At 37.6% G+C, this 25,130-nt stretch overlaps 5 protein-coding genes across 9 annotated transcripts; 2 read left to right on the top strand and 3 right to left on the bottom strand.

The window, feature by feature from the left end:
- Window positions 1-352: 352 nt before the first annotated feature.
- LOC122056233 (heparanase-like protein 1) lies at window positions 353-3,292 on the top strand. Of its 5 annotated transcripts, none has more exons than XM_042618080.1 (10): window positions 353-483; window positions 581-628; window positions 720-1,110; window positions 1,205-1,241; window positions 1,330-1,513; window positions 1,710-1,858; window positions 1,938-2,171; window positions 2,279-2,435; window positions 2,535-2,660; window positions 2,726-3,292. In XM_042618080.1, the coding sequence occupies exons 3-10, from the start codon at window positions 898-900 to the stop codon at window positions 3,165-3,167; spliced, it is 1,542 nt and encodes a 513-aa protein (XP_042474014.1). In that variant the 5' UTR covers window positions 353-483; window positions 581-628; window positions 720-897; the 3' UTR covers window positions 3,168-3,292. The 5 variants fall into 5 exon arrangements, with proteins under 5 accessions (XP_042474014.1, XP_042474013.1, XP_042474010.1 ...); XM_042618079.1 differs by having other exon boundaries at window positions 356-483; window positions 896-1,110; window positions 2,279-2,468; XM_042618076.1 differs by having other exon boundaries at window positions 357-483; window positions 2,279-2,468.
- A 122-nt stretch (window positions 3,293-3,414) lies between these two features.
- LOC122056232 (probable galacturonosyltransferase 13) lies at window positions 3,415-13,942 on the bottom strand. The gene is made up of 6 exons (XM_042618075.1): window positions 13,329-13,942; window positions 11,656-11,714; window positions 11,400-11,555; window positions 7,980-8,567; window positions 6,201-6,503; window positions 3,415-4,272 (listed from the first exon to the last, which is right to left on the bottom strand). The coding sequence occupies exons 1-6, from the start codon at window positions 13,537-13,539 to the stop codon at window positions 3,973-3,975; spliced, it is 1,617 nt and encodes a 538-aa protein (XP_042474009.1). The 5' UTR covers window positions 13,540-13,942; the 3' UTR covers window positions 3,415-3,972.
- Window positions 13,943-15,420: 1,478 nt separating this feature from the next.
- LOC122056234 (exocyst complex component EXO70E2-like) lies at window positions 15,421-18,238 on the top strand. The gene is made up of 2 exons (XM_042618081.1): window positions 15,421-15,744; window positions 15,835-18,238. The coding sequence occupies exon 2, from the start codon at window positions 16,075-16,077 to the stop codon at window positions 17,947-17,949; it is 1,875 nt and encodes a 624-aa protein (XP_042474015.1). The 5' UTR covers window positions 15,421-15,744; window positions 15,835-16,074; the 3' UTR covers window positions 17,950-18,238.
- Window positions 18,239-18,703: 465 nt separating this feature from the next.
- LOC122056237 (presenilin-like protein At2g29900) lies at window positions 18,704-19,923 on the bottom strand. Its single transcript, XM_042618083.1, has one exon. It carries the CDS (start codon window positions 19,921-19,923, stop codon window positions 18,715-18,717), a length of 1,209 nt encoding a protein of 402 aa, XP_042474017.1. The 3' UTR covers window positions 18,704-18,714.
- LOC122056236 lies at window positions 19,849-24,825 on the bottom strand. Its single transcript, XM_042618082.1, has 4 exons — window positions 23,595-24,825; window positions 21,399-21,769; window positions 20,306-21,062; window positions 19,849-19,981 (listed from the first exon to the last, which is right to left on the bottom strand). Exons 1-3 carry the CDS (start codon window positions 24,301-24,303, stop codon window positions 20,313-20,315), a joined length of 1,830 nt encoding a protein of 609 aa, XP_042474016.1. The 5' UTR covers window positions 24,304-24,825; the 3' UTR covers window positions 19,849-19,981; window positions 20,306-20,312.
- Window positions 24,826-25,130: the final 305 nt, after the last annotated feature.

Genomic DNA, 25,130 nt, shown 5'->3' on the forward strand with positions numbered 1-25,130 from the left:
AGTTTTGCCTATAAAATGGAGTACCCAATAGAGAAAGACTCTGTTGGATCAGACAGACCTGCTTTCACCAGGAAAATTATTGAAAAGTGATTATTTCTTTTTGTTTATTTATTATTATTATTATTTTCAAATGGAAAGTGAAACCTTTAGATAAAGGTGTGACAGATCTTTCTTCCTCCAACAATAATTGCTTAGCTGAGGTTGTTGGTCCACTTACCCCTGTGGAAAAAAGGACCCACTCAACCTACCTTTCATCTTCCACAATAAAGCACAAAAGGATATGACAAATGATTTTGCCACTTTACTTGTCCCATGGCTGGTGCCAACTTACCTTATGTAACTCCAAAGTTGCCCAACTACTCTCCCAGTGCAATTATTAATACAATATATACAGGAATCACAGACTCACACTGCAATTTTTAATGCAATATATACAAGAATCACAGCTTTGTCCAATCCAATTTGCTCTGTGGTAACCTGAAGGTATTGCCATTATTTTTTCTACTATTAATGAAGATAGAGGAGAACAGTGGAGATATGTACTGAAAGATTTTTTTTATTATTTATTATTGTGTCATAGAACAGCAAGTGTGGGAGAAAGGAATCCAATCCTCTGCGAGTTCACAAGGTGCCTGTCTCTCTTCACATTGTGTTAATTCTTAGAACCCTAGTTCTTTGCCTTTTGTTTTGGTGCAATTCAGTGAGTTTCTTGTTGCCAGAAGCTCTTCTTTTAGGTTTACAGAGGTGGAAGTTGCTGTACTTTTGATGCTCGAGATGCAAACTAGAATTTCTTTTGCATACTTTTGTATCGCCTTACAATGTATGATCCAAAGCATAAATTCTTGTAACTGAATATTCAATTAACTGTTCTTCCCTTGCGTTGGGGGGGTTAAAGGAATGAAGTCTCGGTTCCTTTTGTTGCCTCTGTTCCTCCATTTCATCATTCAAGCTACATCTCAAGAACACTCCGATGTGACGATCGTAGTGAAGGGATCTGCTCTAGTGGCCGAAACCAGTGATAGTTTTGTTTGCGCAACTCTCGATTGGTGGCCTCGCGAGAAGTGTAACTATGATCAGTGTCCATGGGGAGAATCTTCAGTCCTGAACCTGGTAAGTTCCCTTTTAGGCAGTGACAAATTTGTTTTAGTGTGGTTTTAGAACAATTGCAACAACTACTTTGGCTCCATGGTTTGTTCTTGACCAGGACTTGACTCATCCCTTTCTTGCAAAATCCGTTGGAGGTAATCAACCCCTTACTCTTCTTCTAGTTTTCAAATCATAATGCTCGCGATCGATCCATCATGATCATTTCCTTCTCATCGAATTCAGCCTTTAGTCCATTGCGGATACGAATTGGAGGTTCATTGCAAGATCAAGTTGTGTATGGCTTTCCGAATCCGGGGAGTCGATGTCTTCCCTTTTCGAAGATGATTGGTGGTCTCTTTGGTTTTTCTAAAGGATGTTTGAGCATGGCAAGGTGGGATGAGCTAAACCATCTATTTCAGAAGGCCGGGTAAGTTCCTTGCTATATGTCAATAGGCTAAATGGAAGCTTGAATTTGGGGAACAAAACTTTAGGATTAAAAGTTTTAAAGATAAATAGAACATTAATAAGAAAAAGTATTAAAGATAAGATAGATCGATATGAAATCTCTACTTGTATGTAAGTAAGAGTTTTAGGTATTGAACTGATTTGTATTGCGGTTGTAGAGCTGTTATCACATTTGGTCTAAATGCACTATACGGGAGGCACCGCGCGCAAGGCGATAAGTGGGCAGGTGCTTGGAACTCTAGCAATGCTCAAGAACTCATCAAGTACTCCATATCGAAAGGATACAATGTTGATTCATGGGAATTCGGTAAGATCTTTCTCTACATCCCTAAGATTCGATCGTCAAGAAGACTCACTTGAATCATCATTGATTATGAAAACATCAGGCAATGAGTTGAGCGGGCAAGGTATCGGTGCGAGTGTCAGTGTTGAGCAATATGCCAAAGATTTGATCGAGCTCAAAGCTATCATGAAAGAGTCGTACAAATACAAAGGTTCGGTGGCAAAATTGGTCGCTCCCGGAGGTTTCTTTGATCAGCAATGGTATGCTCAGCTCCTGCGGGACTCTGGTTCAGGCACGATCGATGCCATGACACATCATATTTACAATCTAGGTGCAGGTGAGTTGGAAAACATACTTCAAAGTACACAATTCATAATCCGTAGTTTTCCCGCCGCTCGTTGCAATTCAAAAAAATACTAGAAAAGATTTTGGAAACTTTTGCAGGTAATGATTCTCACATACAAGTAAAGATTATAGATCCACAGTACCTGAGTAGGGAAGCGGACACATTCAGAATTCTTCAACTCACTATCGAGAGGAATGGACCGTGGTCCTCTGCTTGGGTCGGCGAAGCTGGAGGGGCATTCAACAGTGGCAATCGGTTCGTGTCCAATAAATTTCTCAACAGCTTCTGGTAGGTCTACATTGCATCCCTTGCATCGAGTGTAACTATTTGATTTGCTGAAGACGGGCAATTCAGGTACTTGGATCAACTTGGCATGGCATCGAAGTACAACACCAAGGTTTATTGCAGACAGACGTTGATAGGAGGGAACTATGGTCTCCTCGATTTGAATACTTTCGTTCCAAATCCTGATTACTATAGGTAAGAACTCATTATCACCAAAAAAATGGTTTTGTTATTTTGACTGTATGGTTGATTCTTATCAGTGCTCTACTATGGCATCGACTGATGGGGAAAGGAGTGCTTTCTATCGATGTCGGTGGTTCGTCATACTTGAGAGCCTATGCCCATTGCACGAAAGGAAAAGAAGGCGTCTCTGTGCTGCTGATTAATCTAAGCAAATTCACCAGGTTCAGTGTGAGTGACCTCAATGTTCTCCATGTTGATGACGACGACAACGACGACTCCTCCATCAAAGCATCAGTGGAGTTTGGAAACAGAGAAGAGTATCATCTCACAGCAAAAGATGGCAACCATTTGAGCCAAACTGTGTTGTTGAATGGCACTCCATTGGAGCTTACTGAAGAGGGAGGCATTCCACCTCTGAATCCTGTGAATGCTATTGCTAAATCGCCTATTGATGTGGCTCCCTTGTCCATTGCCTTTGTTGTCTTCCCCAACTTGGATGCAAAAGCTTGCTTGAGATAATGCAACCATAAATTGTAGTAAATAGCAGCTAATTACTTTGTCAAATTGTTGTTGTCCAACTCCATATTCATGGAATGAATTGGATAAGTTTCTCATGCTTTTAAGAAGACATATTACTTTGTCAATTGGTGATTTGACTTGCATTAGTTTACCTGTCTGTAGTTAACAAAATGGGGGAGAAAAGATTAAAAAAAAAACACAGGGAGATGAAAGACACAATTGAACTTATTATGAATAAGAATCTGCGTGAAAGAATTAACTGCACATTCCAATATCTTGTGAATTTTAAGACATTTGCTAGAGTTGCCCAATATTCGAAGGGATTGAGATGTTTGAAGTAAACATCCCACGGCCTCTAAATTTAGAGGTCGAATAAAGAACTGGAAAGGGTCTGAGTAAATTAATAAATAAAGCCAAAATAAACTTTTCAAAGGGGAAAAAAGAAAAATAAACACAAAATCTGCATGCCTTCAGGATAATTATCTCTTCAGTATATACTGGTCATGCAACTGGATGCTCCACCTCCACCAAACAAGGAGCAGATTGTTTGTTCCAGACCGGGAATACACCGTCCAGCATACTGCGAAGAATTACCTTTAAGAAGCTCGATACTGAATACTATTTATCTTAGAATGAATGTAATGTTCAGTGATGCCGGAACAGCAGCCTGAAAAGGAGTCTGGGAGGTGCATCCCATTTTTTTGACTGCACCACTATGCAACAAAATTCGTTTAGATATTTGAGTGAAAAAAATGTGCACCAGTTGAGGATTGTAACTCCTTCCCTCTATTTTCAAGCAGTCCAGTTATCTAAGCGTTATTGAGGGCTCCAAGATATGACAATTCCTTATGAACTCATTGGAATAGTTTACATGCCGCGTCCAAAAGGGCTGCAAGTGCTTATATCCGATCTCCAGCCAGGGCTTGCACTGCCCATTGTAGTGGATCACAGCGGCCGTCTTAACGCTGTCAAGGTCAGTCTTTTCCTGATAGCCCAGACCTAACAAATGCCAGGATGATTCAATAGGATGTACATGACCTCTGAATGCAATTAGAGCCGGTGGCAACGTTCCTAGCTTCCATAGTGTCAGATTTGACTTCAAATTCTGCAGAAGCCAGTTACGCAAGCAAGTACAGTTAGGGAAACGACTTCGACTGAATCATCTAGGAGGGTATGAAAATTAAAAACAAACGAACAAAAGATCAGTTACAAGTTGAGTTTTCTTATGCATGGGTTCAAAAAAAAGAAAAAACTTTCACCAATAGAAATAAGGTGCAATAAGAATCTGAGGACCTATCCGTGACAAAAAGTCAAAAGGCAATACACTTAGTATGGGCCTAGAGTTATAGGCAATGATATAGTCTCAAGTAAAAATTTGGAGCCTATCTTTAACCAAGGTACATTAAACTGTAACGATATCCATAGAATTTTACAAATATTCCATTTGCCATTGGTGCAATGGATATAAAGAAAGTTGAAAAGTATATGATGAATATTTGTTGAAAACGATGAAGACTAAAAAGCAACAATAATATAATTAGATCAAAGGCATCAATCCTGTATATTCTTCCAGATGAAATTTCATATTCTAGTTACAACTTACAGAACTGCGAGTCTTATGCTGCTATTGAAAAGTATGCTTTATTAAGATGAATAGACTGGGTTTAAAGATGAATCTGATCGTTAGTTCCTCAAAAACTTCATAATTAACAAATATTATGGGTATTGCTAAATAGATCATATTCCTCCATATATAAGAAGACCTCATCATGGGTTAGCCCAAGTCATTTAATTTTTTTTGCTTTTAAATTGTCTTTTCGGTGTCCCTTGTATTCTCGCACCTCTAGCTGTAATAGATCAACGAACTAGTTTTGAAATCTCTTGATCATTTTTCCAATATGTTTGTGCCACATCAACATATTTTGTCTCAATCTGTCTACCAGAACTGCAACCAGCTGCTCGATTATAGAATCATTTAAAAAAAAAAAAAACAAATTCTCCTAATACGCTCATAAATCAATTCAACACTTACAATACGAAGCATTGTTGGTCATACTATTTCTCCCTCATGCGTTAGTCACTCTTCCAACGGCTAGTAGCCACATGTGATTTACCTCATCAGTGTTGGCCCTGGGACGGGTTGGCAGGGGCACTGGGGGCAAGCGAATCGTCTTTTGCCACCATTGTTGGTCATACTATTGTCTTAGAACTATACTTTTAACAAAGCACAATACCCTGGCATGAACTTCAAAGTCCTCTCCATTTTAACTACCTAGCAATTATCCTATAAGTTCTTAGATAGAGAGCAAAGATGTATAATTGAACTTCCACTTAAAAGAGGTAGCAGATTGTTTGATTGGCTCCATGAACAAGAATCTAGAACATTATCCTGAAAAATAACTGGTTAATAGGCACCAAAGTTTCAAACCCAAACAAACCCCATTTCCATTGTGGAGAATTGTAAATACTTGTGACAGTTTTATCTTGCTTCAGAAACATATTGTCAAATACATTCCTATAGTATTCAAGATGCAAGTTAGTAGAATTGAAGGCAAGCAAACATCATTCAATTATGTAGGATCATAACAGAGGTTTCAAGAACAATAATATTCAAGGAAGGTTCCAACCAAATCCTGGAAAAATTAGTTGAAACCAAAACAGGTAGTAGGAGAGTCATGATATTTGGTATCACATTCAGCGTGCCAAATGGCTACCCAAGACATTCAATCTTGCTGCCAATCAATGATATTACATCTGTAATCAGAGTGATGCATCTATCTAAACCAATCAAAGTATACCAGAAAACTAAGAGCAAATCCAATGTGCCAAAAAAACTAATTTAGTTAATTTTTTTAGAAGGGAAAGAGCAATTGGAGTATCAAATAATTTAACATTAAAACATTAGATTACATGCAAATTGGAGAAGTTTAACAACAAATAAATGGTAAGAATCTTTTAAAGTTCTCTCTAGAAGGAAAATTTAGCACGTTCATTAGGATGGAAAATGAGATGCCAACTGAGGTTAGACATTACCTCCTTTACCCAAAAATGGTATGTTTCCCGAATATTAGTCTTCCTCCAGGCATTCAAGTCAAAAATATTCATCCCATATGCCCAAGCACATTCATCAGGATCCAATTTATTGGCAATGAGGGGATGCGAGAAGTTGAAATATGTCCTGAACCTTTTACCCATCACCCATGAATCTTCACCTTTGCAAGTTAGGACAGCACCATTTACTTTCCCAGAAAGATCAATTTCCCATAATGGTGACAAGTCATGCTGAACAACAACATCGTCATCTAGAAACACCACCTTGTTGAGGTTGGGGAACAACTGTTTTAAAATTCAGAATGATCACATTATTGCCACAATTCAGGAAACCATTTATGAAGAATACAATTCTGTGCATCAATATGGGAATGAGATGATAATCAAAACCTGACTTAATTGGACAACAAGATGTCTTCTCATGGCCATCCATGAGGTCACAAACATGAACATTAATATAAGACAAACTACTGAAACAATCTCAGAAAATTAGGGCAAACATGAAGGGGGAAAAACAATCCTGCAACAGCTTATGTCAACACAGATCATTTATATCTTTTATGAGTCTTATGACCATTGTAGACACGTCTCAACTAATATTCTAAGCATAGTAACAGCTTTCACAACCATTGCATTAAAAAGTCAAAGTCATGTGTATGTGAAAATACATGTTTGGTGGGGGAAAATACATTTTAATGTAAGACTAACATGGATGTTACTGGTTAATATTGAATATACATCTAACCTTACATGATTTCTGTTAATCACGCTTCACATATGGTACAAAACATATTTGAATCCACTAAAGAGTTTCCATGTAATATAAAAACAACTATTTCTGTTTATAACCCATATATCTGAATCTGGGTAACCAAAACTCAGTTTTAATTACCTTCACACAGCTGCCATTTTCCTAGACTTGAATCTTAAATAAATTAGTTACTATCTGGGGCAATGTGTTTCATTCATATTCTTCTACACTCCAATTGTCTTTTTACTTCAACTAAACATCAACAAAAACTCATTAGGTGGACATTTTTTTTATTTGGTCACTGGTTCACCCTATGTTTTAAGAAGATTTTGACACAAAAAGTTCAAGAAGGATTCATTGGCTGTTCAAATAAGGTTGCCATGTGTCTAATTCAGGCCTTCCAAAAGAATATCAGAATTATTTAAATAAAACTAATTTTTTTAGGGAGGTGCAAAAACACACATACGTATATAATATGATTGTGGTAATTTATTAAATATTAATGGATGCATTTCAGGAATAAAACAACTGAAAGTCATGGTCCTAGGGGAAACTAAGCATCTACAAGGATGAAAATCTGTGTAGAGCTCATGTGACAAGAAACATTGAATCATACATTTTCCAACTTTATTCTCCCAACCTTATTTTGAAGGATGAAAATCTTGAATGACAGTAACAGCTTGCTGTATTAACTTTATCTGATTAAGTTTATAATATGACAATTGAAGTAATATGGGTTAAATCAATGGGTTAACTTCATCTTGAAGGATGATGCACCTAATAACATGGATAATGTATAATAACCTAAGCCAGAAAAGTGCTTAAGATGAAGGTCTGGACCCTATGAGCTGATTCTCTACTCCATACTCCACAGCATAGCAGACAGATTGATAACAAAAGTAGCAGATAACAAAATTCCTCTTACATGTTTGCAACTACATAATTTCTGTGAAATTTTCTTTAATAGTAGAGATGGTATCGTGAGACAAAATGTTTAGTGGCTAAAATACCTCAGGCAGGTAGATGCGCAGATGGTTGAGCAAAGAAATATATTTAGGACTTCTAGCTTGCAATTTAGATGCAAAAACCCTAGGAGTATCAGTATCATCGGCTCCCACAATATGATTCCCATGATAGTGATTTCTGACGCCATTGTGATTTTCAATAGCTTCAAGAACAGGTACATTTTCTCTTGTTAACCAGCCAAACTGGTGAACACCTCTCACCTCAACAATAGCAAAGGGGAGAGTATTCAATGCAAACCATGAATGCATTCCAGGATAGGTTTTCTTGTCAGTTATGACATGAAAGACTACTCTTTCTGGATTTAGTGACGATGCAACAACTGAGTTGACCACTACAGAGGCTGCAAGAATGTTATCGGTGGCTACAACAAAATGATGGTAAGTGTTATCAGCAAGCAATGGTAGCAACTCAGGTGGTGGCAACTGTTTACGTGCTTGTGCATTGGATGAATACTCATCAGCAAGTCGTAATGAGAGACAATGTAAGCCTTTCGGAATAGACGTTGCTGCATAGTGTTTATGCAGTTGCTCTGCTAGTTTAGATCTTTTCAACTCCCTGTCCATGCTTTCCATCTGCACAGAGCATGGCAAGTGATAAGAATAAACCTCCATAAATATTGACTCAATGAATTTTATATAAAAATGGTTGACGATCATGATGTGCAGTTAAAAGAAAAATCCTATAGTTTTCACCTAAATTTTTAACTTAAAACATGAAATTCATTTTTCTTCCTTTTATGGTTTGTCAATTATCGATAAAACTTTGGACATTACTATGCACACAATTTGTGATACAAGATAATTCAAAGCTTCCGACCAATCTGCTGCTCCTAATCAATTCACCAAAAGCTCACATAATTGGACATGAACAATTGTTTTTGACAAATAGACATACCATAATCTGTTGAAAGAGAAAATGCACATAGTAGATTTTAGTAGTAATGGCTAACACAATTTCTAGAACCACAGACTAGAAACCATGAGCATAAGAGTGTAGCTTCTGCCGATCCTGATACTCTGACTCACCAATTCTATTATATTTAATGGCATTGCTTTTATAATTGCTTGAATCATTTCAAAAAATTTCTTAAACTGCAAATATATAGGTGAAGTTTTTCATCATAGTGTCTCTAGCCCCTCCTGAACAATCTCATTTAAATGTTGGATATTTTGAGTGTGAGAGTTTGGAAGAAACAGAATTAAGCAAGAAGATGTTAGGGTTTAAAAGTCTTTAAACAACTCAAATTAAACAAAACAATTAGCCTAATTAGACCTTGAGGTTGGACTGAACAATATAGGTTGGTAACAATTGGCATTTATGCATCTCTCCCCTTATTTACAAGACAAAATGTCAGTAAACCATGCAGCACCACAGTGAAATGCAAGTCCCTTATAGATCAGCAGACTGTCTCTGATCATTGACTGTGATTCTAATCCAAGATCAGAACAACCCCTAGCTGCATGGAAAGAAATACTTAATGAAGTTCAGAACAACCCTTATCCATCATTTTTGGTTTTAATTTTTGTTCGTTATAACTTAAAATAAGTAAAATACAATTGCTATAATTGAATTGGTGTGGACCATGTAGTCATGTTTTGTAATTCTATACTGTAAAAGTAGAAACGTATCGGTTTGAACAAAACCAATTCTCATCTCTGTACCAGTATTTGTATCAATACATACCAGCTATATTGCCTGATTCCAACCTATGCTTTGCTACAAGTTCAAAAGAAACTCATCTTTTCAAATATATGCATCAATCCCAGGTACTTCTAGCATTAAAACTGCTTAAAATACACCATATTCATTTTGGTATTAGTAAGAACTGCTAAAGAGGAGTCTCTGTTATGGGACTTTGAATAGCCTGATGGCCCTGATCACATGTGTTATGGGTTTGCTAGTAGTAAAAATAAAATTAAAAAAAAATAAAGCTAGTAGAAATGAAGAAAAATAAAAATTTAGGCTGCGAATTGTTTTTTAAACAACCTTTTTCTCTTATGAATTTAAGGAAGATTTAAAACTTCTCTTGGTTTTGAGCCTTTGATATTTTAAACACCAGAACTGTAAAGATAACATATCTATTTAGTTTTTCTACTTCAGCCAATATCACTTCCGTATGGTGATGATGTTTGAATTTTTATATGACAAACATTGAGAAATTTAAATATACAAGTGACTACTACAAAATTATTATACATGGATCCTAACTGATGGTAGTCTAAAATGAGAACAGATGATTCATTATCACACCAAAAGGTTGCGAGCATTACAGATTCAATGATCATAAACATTTATCATTACCAAGTGTGTTGGTCCAGACTAGTCTATCATTATCCACAAGCAAATTTAGTCCCAACTATTTTGTTCCTAACACATGGATCACATCCCAACTTCGGAATATATGCATTATGCAATGCTACACGGCTACTAATATTCAAATCTCTTAAACCATGTTAATTACATCAATGAACTTTCCTTGGTCCCCTCTATTCCTTCAACTTCAACTTGAAACAAAACAAATCTGCTTGCCTAACTAAAGAATCCATTAGTCATTTTTTAACATGTTCATGTCATCCTACCCAATTTTTTTTCTAATTCTACTATCTATTCAAGTTAAACCTAACAACTCCATGATAATATTTGTGAATCTTTTTTCTATTAAAATCATGCATTCATCTTAGCATTGACACTTCTGCTACCTTGACTTTTTGCACCACTTCTTATAAAATATGATGGATTGTGCTAAAATTCCAAAAATTTCCTTTTAGCCTAAGGGGAACATGATAATAAGATAAAACTTAAAAAGCTATTTTCATTTCCCACCTTGTATATTTCTATCAATATCTCCCTTTTAAATAGTGTTCCAATTTTGACCAATAAATGCCCCATTTAGGTGATGTGAGACTATAGGATAAAGGGTCGGTTGTTGTTCTTGTTGTATCTTCTTTTTGAATTATTCAAGGTATTTTATAGAAATTCCATAAAATCCATCCATTTATATTCGAGTAGTTAATTTTCTACTTAACTTGAAATTTTGAGGTTCTGAAATTTCTCTCCACAATTCAAGCTTTGAGCTTAAACTCTACTATATCAAGAAGATTTATCTTGAATATAATCGGTAAACACAAGATTAGTCTCAATTCTTTGAGAATGGCCAAGTATTTGAAACTTGATTGAAAAGAAACAGATGTGAAATTATAATTTGGCTACATAATAATATCCTTACAGACCCAACAAGTGGAAATAGCAACTCCATAAAGTTCAGAGAACCTGTAGCAAACAAGAACTAGAGCGTCTCTAGGTAATTCAACTTATGAAGATTGCAACATGGTGAATATTTGTTTTCTGATAAACTACCATAATGGGCTTCTGGGATGAGCATAAAAGATAAGTAAACAGCATACCGTCGCCTTCAACCTTGTAGCAAATGTCTTGGCATCATCCTGGCTATTCTTCATGTCAGAAAGAAACTCACTGAAAGATTCTGGCAATTTTAAGCCAGCTGAAATTTCCTCAGAGTTTACTTGTTCAATTAACTTGTATATATCTTTAACAAGTTTCTGCATATGCACTTAGTTGATTAAATGTAGGATTTTATTTTCATGCAAGAAAATAATCTGTTAATCATGAACTTAAATAACAAAGAAGAAAAAATATTACCTCGGAACCATCACCACCCCGACCAAGAAACTTTGGACCTAGTCGTCTTCCCAAACAATCTGAAACAAATAAAGAAAGATTCAAACCCTGCATTGAATTTATGCCTTCTGGCAAGATGATGTTACATTCAAAAGGTAAAGACAGTCAGATACTCTAATTATAACTATTTTGTAAAATATTCACATTCATTAACTTGTACAACATGCTTGTGGAATACTCCAGAGCAATCTAACATGAAAAGTAGTATAGAAAGTTCAAAGAGAAGGTCATAGGAAAACTATAACCTAATAAAACTACACAAAAGGAGACAAACTAAATGCATGAGGGTGAAAATGCCTCTAGAAGTTAAATAAGCAAATTTTCCAGAACAAAGAATCAATAAATTCAATTGAAGCATTTCCATAAGTAATCTCAGTTGTCATGGTGCTCTTGCTTATTCAAAGATTTGAAGTTATTATTACACAACTGCTTTATAAAGAGCAGCAAACTTAAGGAAGAGCAAAGGAAGCATAGAAAGACAGTACAAATGATGAAACAAAAAAATATACGAAAAAATAGTAGTAATCCGACAATCTTGGCACATGCTTTGATCACCCAAACATCCTTATCCACCACAACTCACTGCTAACAAGTTATCAGAGTCTCCAAGTTGAATATTGCTTCGAGCAACCTTAGAGAAAGCTTATATAAGTAGAAATGCTTCAAACAAAAAGAACCATGCAAATATTGATGACTAAAAAAACAAGGAAAATACTAAACATGAAAACTACTTAAGATCACGACATATATGTGGGAAGTTAGAAAGTAGTTATAAATTGCTTCAAGGTGAGTTCCTGAGAAGATAAGTATTTTGAACATAACTAAGATCTTCATAACAATACAAGCAGGAGCAAATTATATGCAGGTTTTTGTTTAACTCAATCACTGATCAGACAAAAGAGGCAGGTACAGCAATGTGAGGAAACATTTAAAGGAAATTCGCAAACAGTTAACAAATTGTGCAGAGGGTGTTTACACACAAAAAAACTGATCTACATTGTGGTGAATTGACCCAATAAACAAAAGAAAGAGGAAAGGAATGGGATACCTCTGCTCTAACAATCGGTGAGAAGTACAAATACCAGCATATTATGTACATGCACAACTGCTGAACTGTATTTGATCATACAGGTAGAAATTAAGAACACATCTAGATAGGTTGAATATTTTTTACGTACTTATGATGAAAAAGAAAAGGACACCTTTCCCCATCAAAATTAGATAGAGGGCGACATGGAAATACAATCAAGTAGATCGAGTTCAGAAAAAGTCTAAAGGTTTCACACAATGACGCTAAAGTTTGACCAAAAATGGAATCATACAGCATCCTAGACGGTGGAGCTATATTGAATCCTAGATCTAGAATAAAGAAACGGGATGGATAATTTGTCAAATAACTGATTGAAGGGAAAGAAGCAAGAAAATATGTCAATCCAACAGATGAAAGTCAAATTAATAATCAACGGATTTGAATCGAAAAATGCAGCAATTCACCCAAACAAAAAATTCGAATCACATGTTTTAGTAACTATAAATGAAAAAAGATCGAATCTTGCAACCAGTAATAACACGAGAAGATATGGTAACAGATTACAAGCATTTGGAGATCCAGAATAAATGTAGCCCGAACCTACCCAAGGAGGAGCACTTGTTTACGCCCTCGAGGGTGACGACGGCGGTGAGAATGAAGACGAAAGGTAGCAGAAAGGCGAGGATGAGAATGGTGTGGAAGAGGGTCCGGTAGGAGAAGTGACGGGCCGCGACCTTCACCTTCATCAAGTCCAGAAACCCATTGCTGCTCGATATCGTTATGCTTCTCATGCTAGGCGAAAACCTAATCTGCATCGTGGACACTGCGCCAGCAGCGACTCGCCGCCGGCCCTCACCACTGCGGCGTCGCCGTGGCGGCGCCGGCCAGAACAGACTCCGATCCCACAGCACCTCCAAGCAAAAGGCCACGCCACACTAACAAATCGCGAGGACAGCAGGAGAACGAATCAACAGCGCGTCGAGAGGCGGAGATCGGGCACCGGGAGCTGAAAGATCGGGTGCTGGTGGCGCTCATGTGTCAGCATCGAGATTGCGATCGAAATCGCGAGGAAAACGTTCAGAATTCCCGTTCTCGTGGGCTTCGATCTGGCACAAATGATTCGAACGTGGGAACTGTTTCGTGATTCGATCTTCCGCCAGATTCAACGAAGAGAGAGAGAGAGAGAGAGAGATCGATGCAGATCCTCGAAGCAAATGCTAGATTTGTTACTCGTTTGTGAATTTTCTTTTATTATTCTATTATTTATTTTTAAAAAAACATCTTTTTTCCTCTTAATTCGATTATTTTTTTTTTAAAAAAAATCCAGGACAACATAAATCACAAAAAAGAAAATATTTTAAGCTCATAATTAAATAAACCATCTATAAATATTTCAAAGAAAATGAAATGTGAAGAAAAATTATAAGCTTAATATAATGAACAATATACATAAAATAGTTTATACAGCATCTAGCATTTTTCCCAATTAATTAGATATTATTTCAGTCACCGACAGGGATGGCAATCACTCATTATTCAGTTTAAGCTCCTTTATGGTCAAAAATATAATATAAGATGTGGACAAATACAATTTAGAAATATCTTTAAATTAAACTCAAATTTAACTGTCTTCGCTCTTCAGTCATGTGCTTGAAACCACAAAGAGATAATTAAAGAAACTTATGAATTAATTTTAATGAGAAAGATATATGGAATTATATAACTGTTCTTGTTTTGATCCAAATTGCTTAACTTACTTTAATGTCTAATCCAACTGAATTGATTAACTTGTCTAAGTTGGTCATTATGTCTAGCTCATCTAGTTGTTTAGATTGCCCAATTAAGCCAAGCAATTGACAAATCAGGAAGGTAGGGTTGATAAAAACTCCTTATAAAGCATTCAATTATACTCAAATTGTTATCTTATGTCTGTATTAAATTATGAACCTATGAGTCAATTATATGAACATGATAAATTTATATTATAATAATTATGAAATCATAATTACTATAGTTATAATTTCATAGTAGTTATATGAATATTATTGAACAAAATAAGTGCATATTATATTTACTATAAAATTATAACGGTTATAGTTATGATAATAATTACGAAATTATAATTACTGTAACTTAGATTTATTCTCGGATGAAATGCTAGTAAAATATATAATTTTTAAAAAACATCTCTATTTTTTATTGTATTAAAAAAACTTACAGTTTTGTGATGTATAAGCATTATTTTCCATTTGTTATTTTTCATTGTATTAAAAAATTAATGTATAAGTGAGTAATTTGTACCCACGTCTGTTTCTGGTGATCAATCAACTGCGGGACCCATTAAATTCGGTAGAACGGTGGGGACTACGAGTCGTCCTTTTAGTACTTGACCGCAAATGCTCATAGTCAAAGTCATCCGGTCCACACCCGCTCTCCAGTATCGTCCGTGGAGAATCCGACGGCTCTTATCGCGTAGGAAAAGACGAACGGTTTTAAAGCGTGTTTGCAACAGCATCCAACGGTCAGATCTCGCATTTGCACCAGCGGCCGTGCTTTGAGCTGCGTTCTCCGTTAAAGTCCTGCTGTTCCACTTCCTCAGAAAACATCTTGACATCACAATACCTTTCTTATTATTGGCGGCTCGAACAGTCCCCACAATCCCGTTTAATTAAAAGCAAGGTATCTCCACGAGTGAATGGGAGAATCAATTCTTGCAGGCATGTTGACGTCAATGCTACGGAAGGCCGCCATGGCCCATGGGAAGACGAAGAAGACGAAGCCGAGGAAGGGAGAGAGGCACCCGGAAGTCTACTACTTTCCTCCGAGCATAGTTGTCATCAGGTTTCCTTCCTCAAGCAGATCGAGGAAAGGGGTGGAATTTGAGCCCTCGACTAGGGTTTCTATAAACAAATCCCTCATCTTCCCGTCTTCTGGTGGATGTTGACTCGAAATCGGGGTGCTCTCTGCTTCTCGTCTTCGTTGGATCGATGAAGAGGATGTTTTGAGTTGGAAATCATCCGGTAAGTATCTTCCCTTTTGGCTCTTTTCGTTCTTTTTCATAATCCTGCACTTTCTTGCTTTAATTTTGTGGTTTTTGTCTGGTTCTTCAGAAAACTAGGTTGAATATTTATAAAGGAAAACAGAAAACCAGGAAGACCAATACTTTGTGGTGTTTTGTTAGGTGGTTGGTGTCTGTTCTTCATGCACAACTTCCATAAAGATTCCTTCTGTTAGGGTTCGTCATTGATTTGGGGGTTTCTTCCCAAGTTGATTCACCTGAGGTTCAATATCTCAATTATCTGAACTCCCAACAGTTTGTAAATTACACAGAAGCATCTCTGCATCATCCTATGGCTGGTTGTGTGTATTTAGGAGCTTCTCAGGTGGAAGGCAGGCATGTTGTGCAGGAAGAGACAGAGAACCTATTTAGTGGTGTGGTAGAAATGCTTGCAGTAGATCTTGGTGTTCGGTTCTCCAACTTGACAACTGCAGAAGAAGTATCACTATGCGATATTGAAGAGCAGTTGAAAGGATTACACAACAAGATCCTCAATTGGGAATCTGAGAAGTCACTGATATCAGACTTGGTTCGAGATGTGGATGTAATCCGGGAGCTTAGCGAAGTTCTTGGACTACTACAATCGAGCAGTGAAAATGAAAAGCACAATGAACTCCTCACTTTTGCCCAAAACATTCTTCAGATGGGAATGGTCAGACTTGAGGATGAGTTTGTGGAGCTTTTAGATCAATGTTACCAGCCATTAGAACCTGGTAACATCTCATTTCATTCTGCAGAAGATGATAGCATGGACTTCTCGAGCAGCTCGTTTGGTGAGGAATCAGTTGACGGTGCACCCTGCCGTGATGCTGTTAGAGAGGCTGACAAAGTTAGGATTGCTCCAATCCAGCATGGTCTGATTTCTAATATTGTTTCCATTGCCAATCTGATGTTTCGATCCAACTATGATAAAGAATGTTGTCAGGCTTATGTGATAAGCAGGAAGTGTGCTCTCGAGGAATGCCTGTCGGTTCTTCAAATTGAGAGACTCAACATTGAAGACGTGCTCAAAATGGAGTGGGAAATCTTGAGTAGCATGATAAAGAAGTTGATCCCAGCGTTGTGTACTTTCATTTGGGTCTGTGTTGCCAGAGAAAGACAACTCTGTGATCTTGTCTTTGAGCAACATCCAAGCTCAGTCGGAGAGTCTTGCTTCCTCGATATCACAAAGAGTTCTGTCCTTCAACTTCTCAGCATTGTCATGGCCATAGCCATTTCACCTACAACCCCAGAGATGTTATTCCAGACACTCAATACATACGAGGCTCTAAAAGATCTTCTTGTGGACATGGAGCAGTTCTTCCCAGAAGACAAAGGTTCAAATGTTTTGACAGAATGCAGTGAAGTTTCAGCGAGATTAGAAGAATCTGTGAGGAGGACCCTAGAGGAGTTCAAATATAAGATTCGATCGAACATTTCATCCACTGCATTTGCTAGAGGTGACATCCATCACCTTACAAAATATGTAATGAACTACATAAAGGCCCTTTCTGCATACAGTGAGACCCTCAATTTGATTCTTGAAGACCCTCATGAGAATGACCATTCACTGTCAGGAGACGGAGAACAGACTTCTTCCCCTCTGGCTTGGCATCTGAAGATAGTGACCGCAATTCTGGAAGAAAACATCGATCGTAAGTCCCGACTTTACCAAGATGACTCGCTGAAAAATATCTTCATCATGAATAATGTCTGTTATATGGTTGACAAAGTTAAGGGTTCTGAGCTAAGAAGCTTCTTGGGTGACGAATGGATTCGTGCGCACATTGGGAAGTTTCGAATGCATGCATGGAATTATGAGAGGAATGCATGGTCTTCTGTCATCTCTTTTCTAAGGGAAGAGGGGATTTGCAAGCATAACTCTAGCACCCCTATTTTGTCAGTTCTTAAGGACAGATTCAAAGGCTTCAACCTTGCATTTGAGGAGGTTTACAAGGCGCAGACTTCATGGATAATTCCTAATAAAAAACTCCGCGAAGATCTGAAGATCTCTCTTTCTGCCCAATTGATACAACCATATCGAATGTTTGCAGGTAGGTACGCCACCCATCTGGACAATGATAGACATCGGGAAAGATACCTCAAGTACACGTCAAATGACTTGGAAGAATTTTTGCTCGATCTTTTTGAAGGTTCCCCCAAGTCATTGCAGAGTCGACGAAAGTGATGAACTTTTTCCTATGCAATTGCAGGATATGTTATCAAATGCCTGCTGATAGAAGTTGCCCTTCTAGTCTTTCCAATTCTTAGAAATCATTCATATTCCTTTTACACTTTTGTAAATGTATGTTGGCGTATAGCCATTCTCCATGTAATATCTATATCAACTTGCTGTTGTCTTCGCCAATAGCAAGCATCACTGGTGCTCCTTTTCCTTGCCGCTCCAGTTCTCCATCGAAGAAAGCTCTCAATAACTTAACTTAGTTAAACATGATATGTTCTATATTTTTCATGAAGATAGGGATATTAGTTTTTCATGAAGATTTTCATAGGAAGGAGAAACTATCAAAATTTGCATTTATTTTTTCCAGTGTGAAACTGACTTGATGTTGTTTTATGAACGCTTTCATTAACTTGAGCAATTCTTGATATCACTCACCATGAATAGAAGCCTTGTACAATCATGCTTGTTCTTGCTTTTGGTCATGGCAATGCCTCAACAAAGAAAGGCACTTATTATTTGTTACTAATGCAGCAAAGTAAGGATCTAGCAAGCAGCGAGGCATACTTCAAGCAAGATTTGAGTGAAGCCCCAAATTTCAATTATGAAAATCACTTTAAAGTGGACTATAGCTCATCAAGGCTCAATACCAAATGCAAACTTTGTGGGATCATCCAAAAGTATCATTGTGCAGAAATTTATCATTGCATAGAACATACATTTGCAAACAAGTTTCAGTTGTTTCCTTTTTCAACAACAATTCCGTATATGTTAGAACATCAAAAGATTTGTTGAACATTGGACCATAAACACTTCCAATGAATACCTTGTCAAGAGATAGAAGAGTATACCAAGAGCAATGGATACTGGAAGAGCCGGCAATGCCTTGCGGTAAACTGCCAAAAGTAACAAAGTGATAGCAAGCCCGGCCATGATGGCGAGATAACAAGCGTATACTGTCATGAAATCATATAGTGCTGCTCTACCGACTAGAACGCTGTAAAATATGAAATCCCCCAGCCCCAGCTTGATTGCTCCTGAAGAACCTAATCCAATTCCTTCTGCATCTTCTTCTCTGCGCCTTTCCAATTGCGGCGGTAGCAATGGGGCCGTCACTGCTGAAACAGCTGCATCTTCTTCAGCAACGACCAGATTTGCTTCCTGTGATTGTGGATTTGGATTTCCAGCTTCCAGACCATTTAAGTTTGAACTAGAATTAGTAGCAGTATCCCTCCTTTCTCTCCACAGCCTCCTTCCAGCCCCCGGTTGATTCTGCTCCACTGGCCTTGCCTCGTAAACTAATGCAGGTAATTCTTCATCTCTGGAGATTGCCAGCTCCACCAGAAGCCTCAAGGGCCCGCCAGGTAACAGAACAGCAGCCAGGTCGTACAAGGACATCGCGACCAGAAGAGCCCAGGTGGTCCACTCCGGTAGAAGCGTAAACCAGTAGGCCACGAGCACCCCTATCGTCACCAAGTACCCCTGGTTAACCAAGATCGGAACTTTCGACAAGAACACCGCCATAACTCCAACGACGGAGAAATTGAGCAAGAGGAGCGAGAAGGTGACTACATCAATGGGTACGTAGAACCTCGCGATGAGAAACAGAAAGATCTGTCCGCCAAGTAAGCCGAGGACGACGAAGGAGGAGAAGACCATGTACGACTTCAGGAACCGCATGCATCGGAAGTAGAAGAGGAGGACGAGGAGGAAGGTGAGGACCGTGATGACGACGACGAAGACGAGGGAGTTGAGGAGGGCGCCTTCCAGTTTGTCCCAAAAGGAATCGGAGGCTTCCTCAGAGTAGGCGATGGTAGCGATGGAGGTAACGGCGCTTCCCCCGTCGCCGCCAGCGTGGAGAGAGGTGACAAGGAGGACAACAAGGAGCATGCAGGCGGAAACAGGAGCGACGATGCGGACGATCTCCTCGCCCAAGCTTTCGAGGACGCCGGGGTTCGAATTAGGGTTTCCATCTGCCATCGCTGGAGCCGAAAGGAGGCGCAGAGACCTCTTTTGGGTCTCCTCCGGATCCAAAGAGCTGAAAATAAAATACCGACTTCTTAAAGTCATCTAAAAGAAAATTAAAACTAATTTTAAAATTTAATTAATGCTTATAAATTTTAACAAAATTAATTAAAATCCAACTGGTAGATGATAATTAAATTGGTTGGATTAGTCAGAGTGAGTGACCAACACCATAAATGTAAATTTGATGAATAGATTTTTATCACTAATTTATGTTTTAATTTGTTTGATTAAAATAGATTCAAAAATTCTTCCAAAAGAGTTCATTCTGTTCTTTGTGCAAAGAAAATTGAACAACTAGTTGTACGAATGCACCACATCACTAGAAAAATTGGACCTTTAGGTTAATCATCCATGGAAAATAGAATTCTTTGAACATGTTGCACAGCAGGTGATCCCTGCCTAGTTTTCTCTAAAATCTGTTCAATTAAATTCTTCATTTCATCCTCGTCTTCATTGTCGCCGTCGTTATCATACTCATCATCAATCTCATCTCGGTAGAATGATCCCTTGTTCTTCAACTTCTGATCCCCCATCGATTCTCTCCCGCTAAATTTTGGTTCATCCATTTGCCCTATCAAATTCTTGTCGGATGAATGCAAGTAATGCGAGCGTTGATCTCTTGAGTAAGTTGTGGTTGGCTGGTTCTGCTCCATGTTCGTCGCCTGCACAAACTCTTCATAAACTTCATCGTATGCATCCAAGGCTTCCCCGGTGAGGTTCAAGCAAAATGGCCGGACCAAGGCAAAGTTTCCTGCAGTGCCAGTTGGGCTATCCAGATTCGAGGAAGATCCCATGTCGCTGCTGGAGAAGGCTCTGTGAGTGAGAAGGTGATCTGATTCTAGCAACTGGAGCTGTTTCTGTGTTTGATGAAGTGCAGTCTCTAGTTCTTTAATCCGTTCTTGCAGCCTGAGTTGAATTACTTCATGCAGACGTAAGCTCAGCTCGCAAGGTGAAACTGAATAGTTTGCATCGCGTATCAGGTTCGGTGAGGAGCTTCTGCTGTCGTTTGCACTAGTAGACTGGTCCTCAAAGACCCTACCAGGGAGTTTCTCTGCTTTTAGTTCTCCATCTGCTAGTAGGTCTGGATGAAGCTGCAACAAGAAATTTTACAATATAAACCATAATTTGAAAGGTTAGATTTTATAAGATAAATTCTGTTCTATAAAACTTATAATTTAATAACAAAAGCTGGAAAAAAATACACTATATATCAGTTCCTCCTGAACCCATAATTTCAATTTCATTTCAGTTTGGTTTGGTTTTTAGAAAAATTAATATAGGAAAACAATTTCAGTTTGTCAAATTTGGTTAACTGCAGCACAACATATTTAAAAAGTTTGAACAAATATGGAAAAGTGCAAGTTATATATAAATATCTACTTTTAGTTCAAAAAATTCACAAGAACTAGAAAACATATTTGATTTACCTCATCAAGCTCTGGCACTTTTCCAGAATTCATGCTTATTTCTAATTTCTCCAGCTCAATCTCAAGCTCCGCTTCTATTTCACTCCTTGATGCTTCTGCAGGCGAGTGTATCTGGTTATTCTCACCCTTCACGGCTAATTCTAACTCAGAATTGACATCACTTGGTTTCTCATGCCCACAAGCTTCATGAGCCAATTCTTTTACAATTACAGTATCCTTCATCTCCAATTCCTCTTGCAAATCCTGAACTAAGTTTTCTGAACTCTTCAGCTTGTCTTTTAAATTATCTATTTCTTTTTCATTTGATAGTATAGCCGATATTATTCCAAAGCTAACTCCAACAGAGAAGACATGTAACACATCAACCGAGTCTGAAACAAAAGTTGTACAGCTCATTAATGAACAGGATATTTTCATAAACTTAATTGAGAAATTAATGAGAATTTGACACATAAAACTAAGCAACTTATGACTCAATTCAGTATGACTAACATGTAGAGAGAAATAACACAAATCATTTCATTGACATGCCACACAGAATGGTGCGCCCAATGAAGATGACATGGCAATGATACATCCACGACACGGAATTCAGTTCCTCCATATTAAATGTGGCATATCCAAATGGATGACACCTAGGCCGTGCAAATGTCATGCCATTGATAACACGTTGATGAATTGGTATGAGTACATCGTGTGAAGCAACAGAAACAAGGAAAGAAAACAATCATCTTGACTAGGACTTTAACAATAAATGTTTTTTCGTCTTGATGGATGTTCATAAGATGTACGAACCAGATGCAGGACATTCAATCATTATATGTACAGATCATAGATTTGTAAAAACTACACGCACATGAGAGTTGGATAAAAACAAAGCAGTCACGACATCTTAAACAATCCTAACTGAAAAATATCTCATCTCCAGAAACTCCAATGTTTAAATGTAATTTCTATTCTCATGTGTGATGGTATGTGAATCAAGATATTATCAAGATAAGAATCCCACCAAAATTGAACCTTAGTCCAATTAAACAAGACCAAAAAAAAACAAACAGGGTGGTCAATACATGTTTCTCGCCTACCTCTCACATTTTGTATCCTTATTAAAATTTTTTATAAATATAAAATCTAATAATTGTCTTTGAACATGCACATACCCTCATAACCAAGCTTCTCATTATGTTGTTGAGATCCACATTTTGTTAACAAAATTTAACTTAGTAATGATGTTAAGTACAGTAGATGCAGATCAACATTAAATCTAACCAAAGCAAACAGAGAAGAGAACTCAACTTCAGTCCTTTTGGATTGGTGAAGAAGAGGAGATTAGTTTTGAATTGAGTCCATCACCTTGCAGTAATTTTGACAACATAAGAACATTAATTGAATCATGCATCTCCATGGAAACCTTCTCTTGTGTCTATCATACTTTCCAAAATGTCTAAAATTAAGGAATAGGCTCTTGGTACAAAAAGAAAGCCAAATGTGACAATCAAAATATTCTAATCAAGGATCCTTTAATCTTTAAGGTATTCTATGACACACTAGTTTAGTCTCACATGGAGTTGTGGGTTAATCAAAAAGGTTTATAAGCACACACTGAAAGCAAACTACTATTAAGATTGACTTGAAGAATTTTTAGGCTTCTAATTGAGCCTAACAAAGTTAAGGAGATAGTTCTCAAATGTAAGCATACTGTACCCCACACCACTAGGAGGGAGTAAATCAGGAAACCGAAGCCAGTCATCACATGGAAGGGTAATTCCTCAGTCTTTGCCGGGATTCGTCCCTTGCTCAATTAGGCATACTGTGACATAAGTGATATCAGAGCATATGGACTTTTCCTTTCAATGTAACCGATCAGTCATATAAAGATACCCTTTAATATCTTCAACAAATTTAGACCTTTTCACATTAATGACATTAAATATTACATCTTCCAAGAGTGAATTTTATTTGACACCTTTAAATACTTGTGTAACCCTTTCTTCTCTTCTCTGTTGTCACAATACTAACTTTTCTTGTCTAAATACTCAAGGCTACTTGCCATCTTACTTAACTCTAAAAGCCTTATAGTCCAATTCAGCCTAAACCATCCAATATATGTGAAAAGGAAGAGGAACAACATATGTAAACAAATCACATCAGCTTCAACCTAAAACACTACTATTAGGAAAATGGTGGCAATAGTACCTTTGCGATGAATAAGCCTCCGTGGTCTCCTGGTGTTGGAAGGACCTAATTTATCAGGCAGTATGTCTCTACTCTTTCTTTTTGGTGTCCTCAATCCAGGAAGAGGAGAAACCCCAGATATATTCTCCATATTTGTGTTGTCTATACCACTATAAAAATTCACGTCTACAGGCTCATAACTATTTTTTCTGATTATCTTGTTTCCATCAGTAACAACAAGTGGCCTCATGCTTGATAAAGTGGAAGAAGAACTGAAATCAAACTCTTTAAACTCAAAATTTTCATTGTAAAGGTGAGGAATGAGGCAGTCTTCCAAGGAAGAAAGAGGTTTATTTGACTTGCAGCGAGAAGACCTGTTTCTTAGCGAGCTTTGACCTCTACCACTTTTATAACTCAGATTGACATTCCTTGGCGAGCTCTCTGCAAGTGAGTTATTACTGAAAACATCCATTTCAGACCCTATTATCTCAAAATGATCACCATTAGCCTTCGTCATTTCCTTGTCCTTTAGGTAGCTTCCTTTTCTGAAAATCCATGGCTGCAAGCTGAGAATTGATCCATGGTTACTGACATACTCCCCAGGATTCATCAAGCAATCTCCATTAACAAGATCATCAACAGAAGAACGTTCTTCATCTCGTTTAGAAGAAAATTTCTGGAAACTACTGCATCCAGAATTAACTATCTTCTCATTGACCTGCTTGCCCATTTATGTGACTAGCTTGATTTCCTTGCCCAACTTAAAAAATAATATTAGAATCTCTCTTTTCTTTCACAATGCCGAAATAAATAAAGAACACTTGGTATTTACAGAGGACTTCGGCGTGCAGATATAAACTCACTGATTTAGACCCCCAAAACAAGAGAAACCCTCGGGTACCTCAAGACTCAAGTTAGATGCAGCAGGCTCTCCAAGAAAGGGTCGGATCTTTAACAAGGGAAACCAAGACATGTCAAATCCGACGCCAAATCTCCCACTTCCACCACCAAACCTGCGATCTAAGAGGCAAAAGAAAACCGCAAAGGGAGAAAAAAATGGAAAACGTCAAAGGAGGTAAGCTACGATCATGCTCGAGAGGAACATAAGACGAGAAGAGCGTGAGGCATGCGGCCGGTATTCCGATACCCCGAGGGCGAAGATCCCCACCCTTCCGTCGAATCCGAACGGGGAATCACAAACCAAACCTAAGACGAGAGCATCTTGCATCGACTTTCTTCCCTCTTTTAATTCGATTTCAATTTTCTCTTTTGTTTTCTTTTTGATATAATCTTTTAATAGGGTCCCACCGGTAGGGACACTCATACGTTGCGCGTTCGTTACGGAGGTAAACATTTGGGTACGAAGGCAAGGTACGAAAGCAAATTTAAAATCCAATCTTCCATTTGAAACTCTGAACGGCATTTTATTATAAAATCGGAGCATTTTTTTAAATCTAAATTATTAATCGATTGACTACTTAATTAAAAGTAATATCAGTCAATTGATTCAAGTAGTTATCATCAAATATTTTTAATAATATTTTTTGTTAAAAATAT

Source organism: Zingiber officinale, chromosome 3B, assembly GCF_018446385.1.
Source record: "Zingiber officinale cultivar Zhangliang chromosome 3B, Zo_v1.1, whole genome shotgun sequence".
NCBI lineage: Eukaryota > Viridiplantae > Streptophyta > Magnoliopsida > Zingiberales > Zingiberaceae > Zingiber > Zingiber officinale.

Coding starts and splice junctions, on each gene's coding strand:
- LOC122056233 (XM_042618079.1), top strand. CDS start 898: ATGAAGTCTCGGTTCCTTTTGTTGCCTCTGTTCCTCCATTTCATCATT. Junction 2,172..2,278: donor TATTTACAATCTAGGTGCAG/GTGAGTTGGAAA, acceptor AAACTTTTGCAG/GTAATGATTCTCACATACAA. Junction 2,469..2,534: donor AAATTTCTCAACAGCTTCTG/GTAGGTCTACAT, acceptor CGGGCAATTCAG/GTACTTGGATCAACTTGGCA.
- LOC122056232 (XM_042618075.1), bottom strand. CDS start 13,539: ATGCAGATTAGGTTTTCGCCTAGCATGAGAAGCATAACGATATCGAGC. Junction 11,715..13,328: donor AAACAAGTGCTCCTCCTTGG/GTAGGTTCGGGC, acceptor TATTTGTTTCAG/ATTGTTTGGGAAGACGACTA. Junction 11,556..11,655: donor GGGGTGGTGATGGTTCCGAG/GTAATATTTTTT, acceptor GTGCATATGCAG/AAACTTGTTAAAGATATATA.
- LOC122056237 (XM_042618083.1), bottom strand. CDS start 19,923: ATGGCAGATGGAAACCCTAATTCGAACCCCGGCGTCCTCGAAAGCTTG.
- LOC122056236 (XM_042618082.1), bottom strand. CDS start 24,303: ATGGGCAAGCAGGTCAATGAGAAGATAGTTAATTCTGGATGCAGTAGT. Junction 21,770..23,594: donor GAGGCTTATTCATCGCAAAG/GTACTATTGCCA, acceptor CTTTTGTTTCAG/ACTCGGTTGATGTGTTACAT. Junction 21,063..21,398: donor AAGTGCCAGAGCTTGATGAG/GTAAATCAAATA, acceptor TTCTTGTTGCAG/CTTCATCCAGACCTACTAGC.
- LOC122056234 (XM_042618081.1), top strand. CDS start 16,075: ATGGCTGGTTGTGTGTATTTAGGAGCTTCTCAGGTGGAAGGCAGGCAT.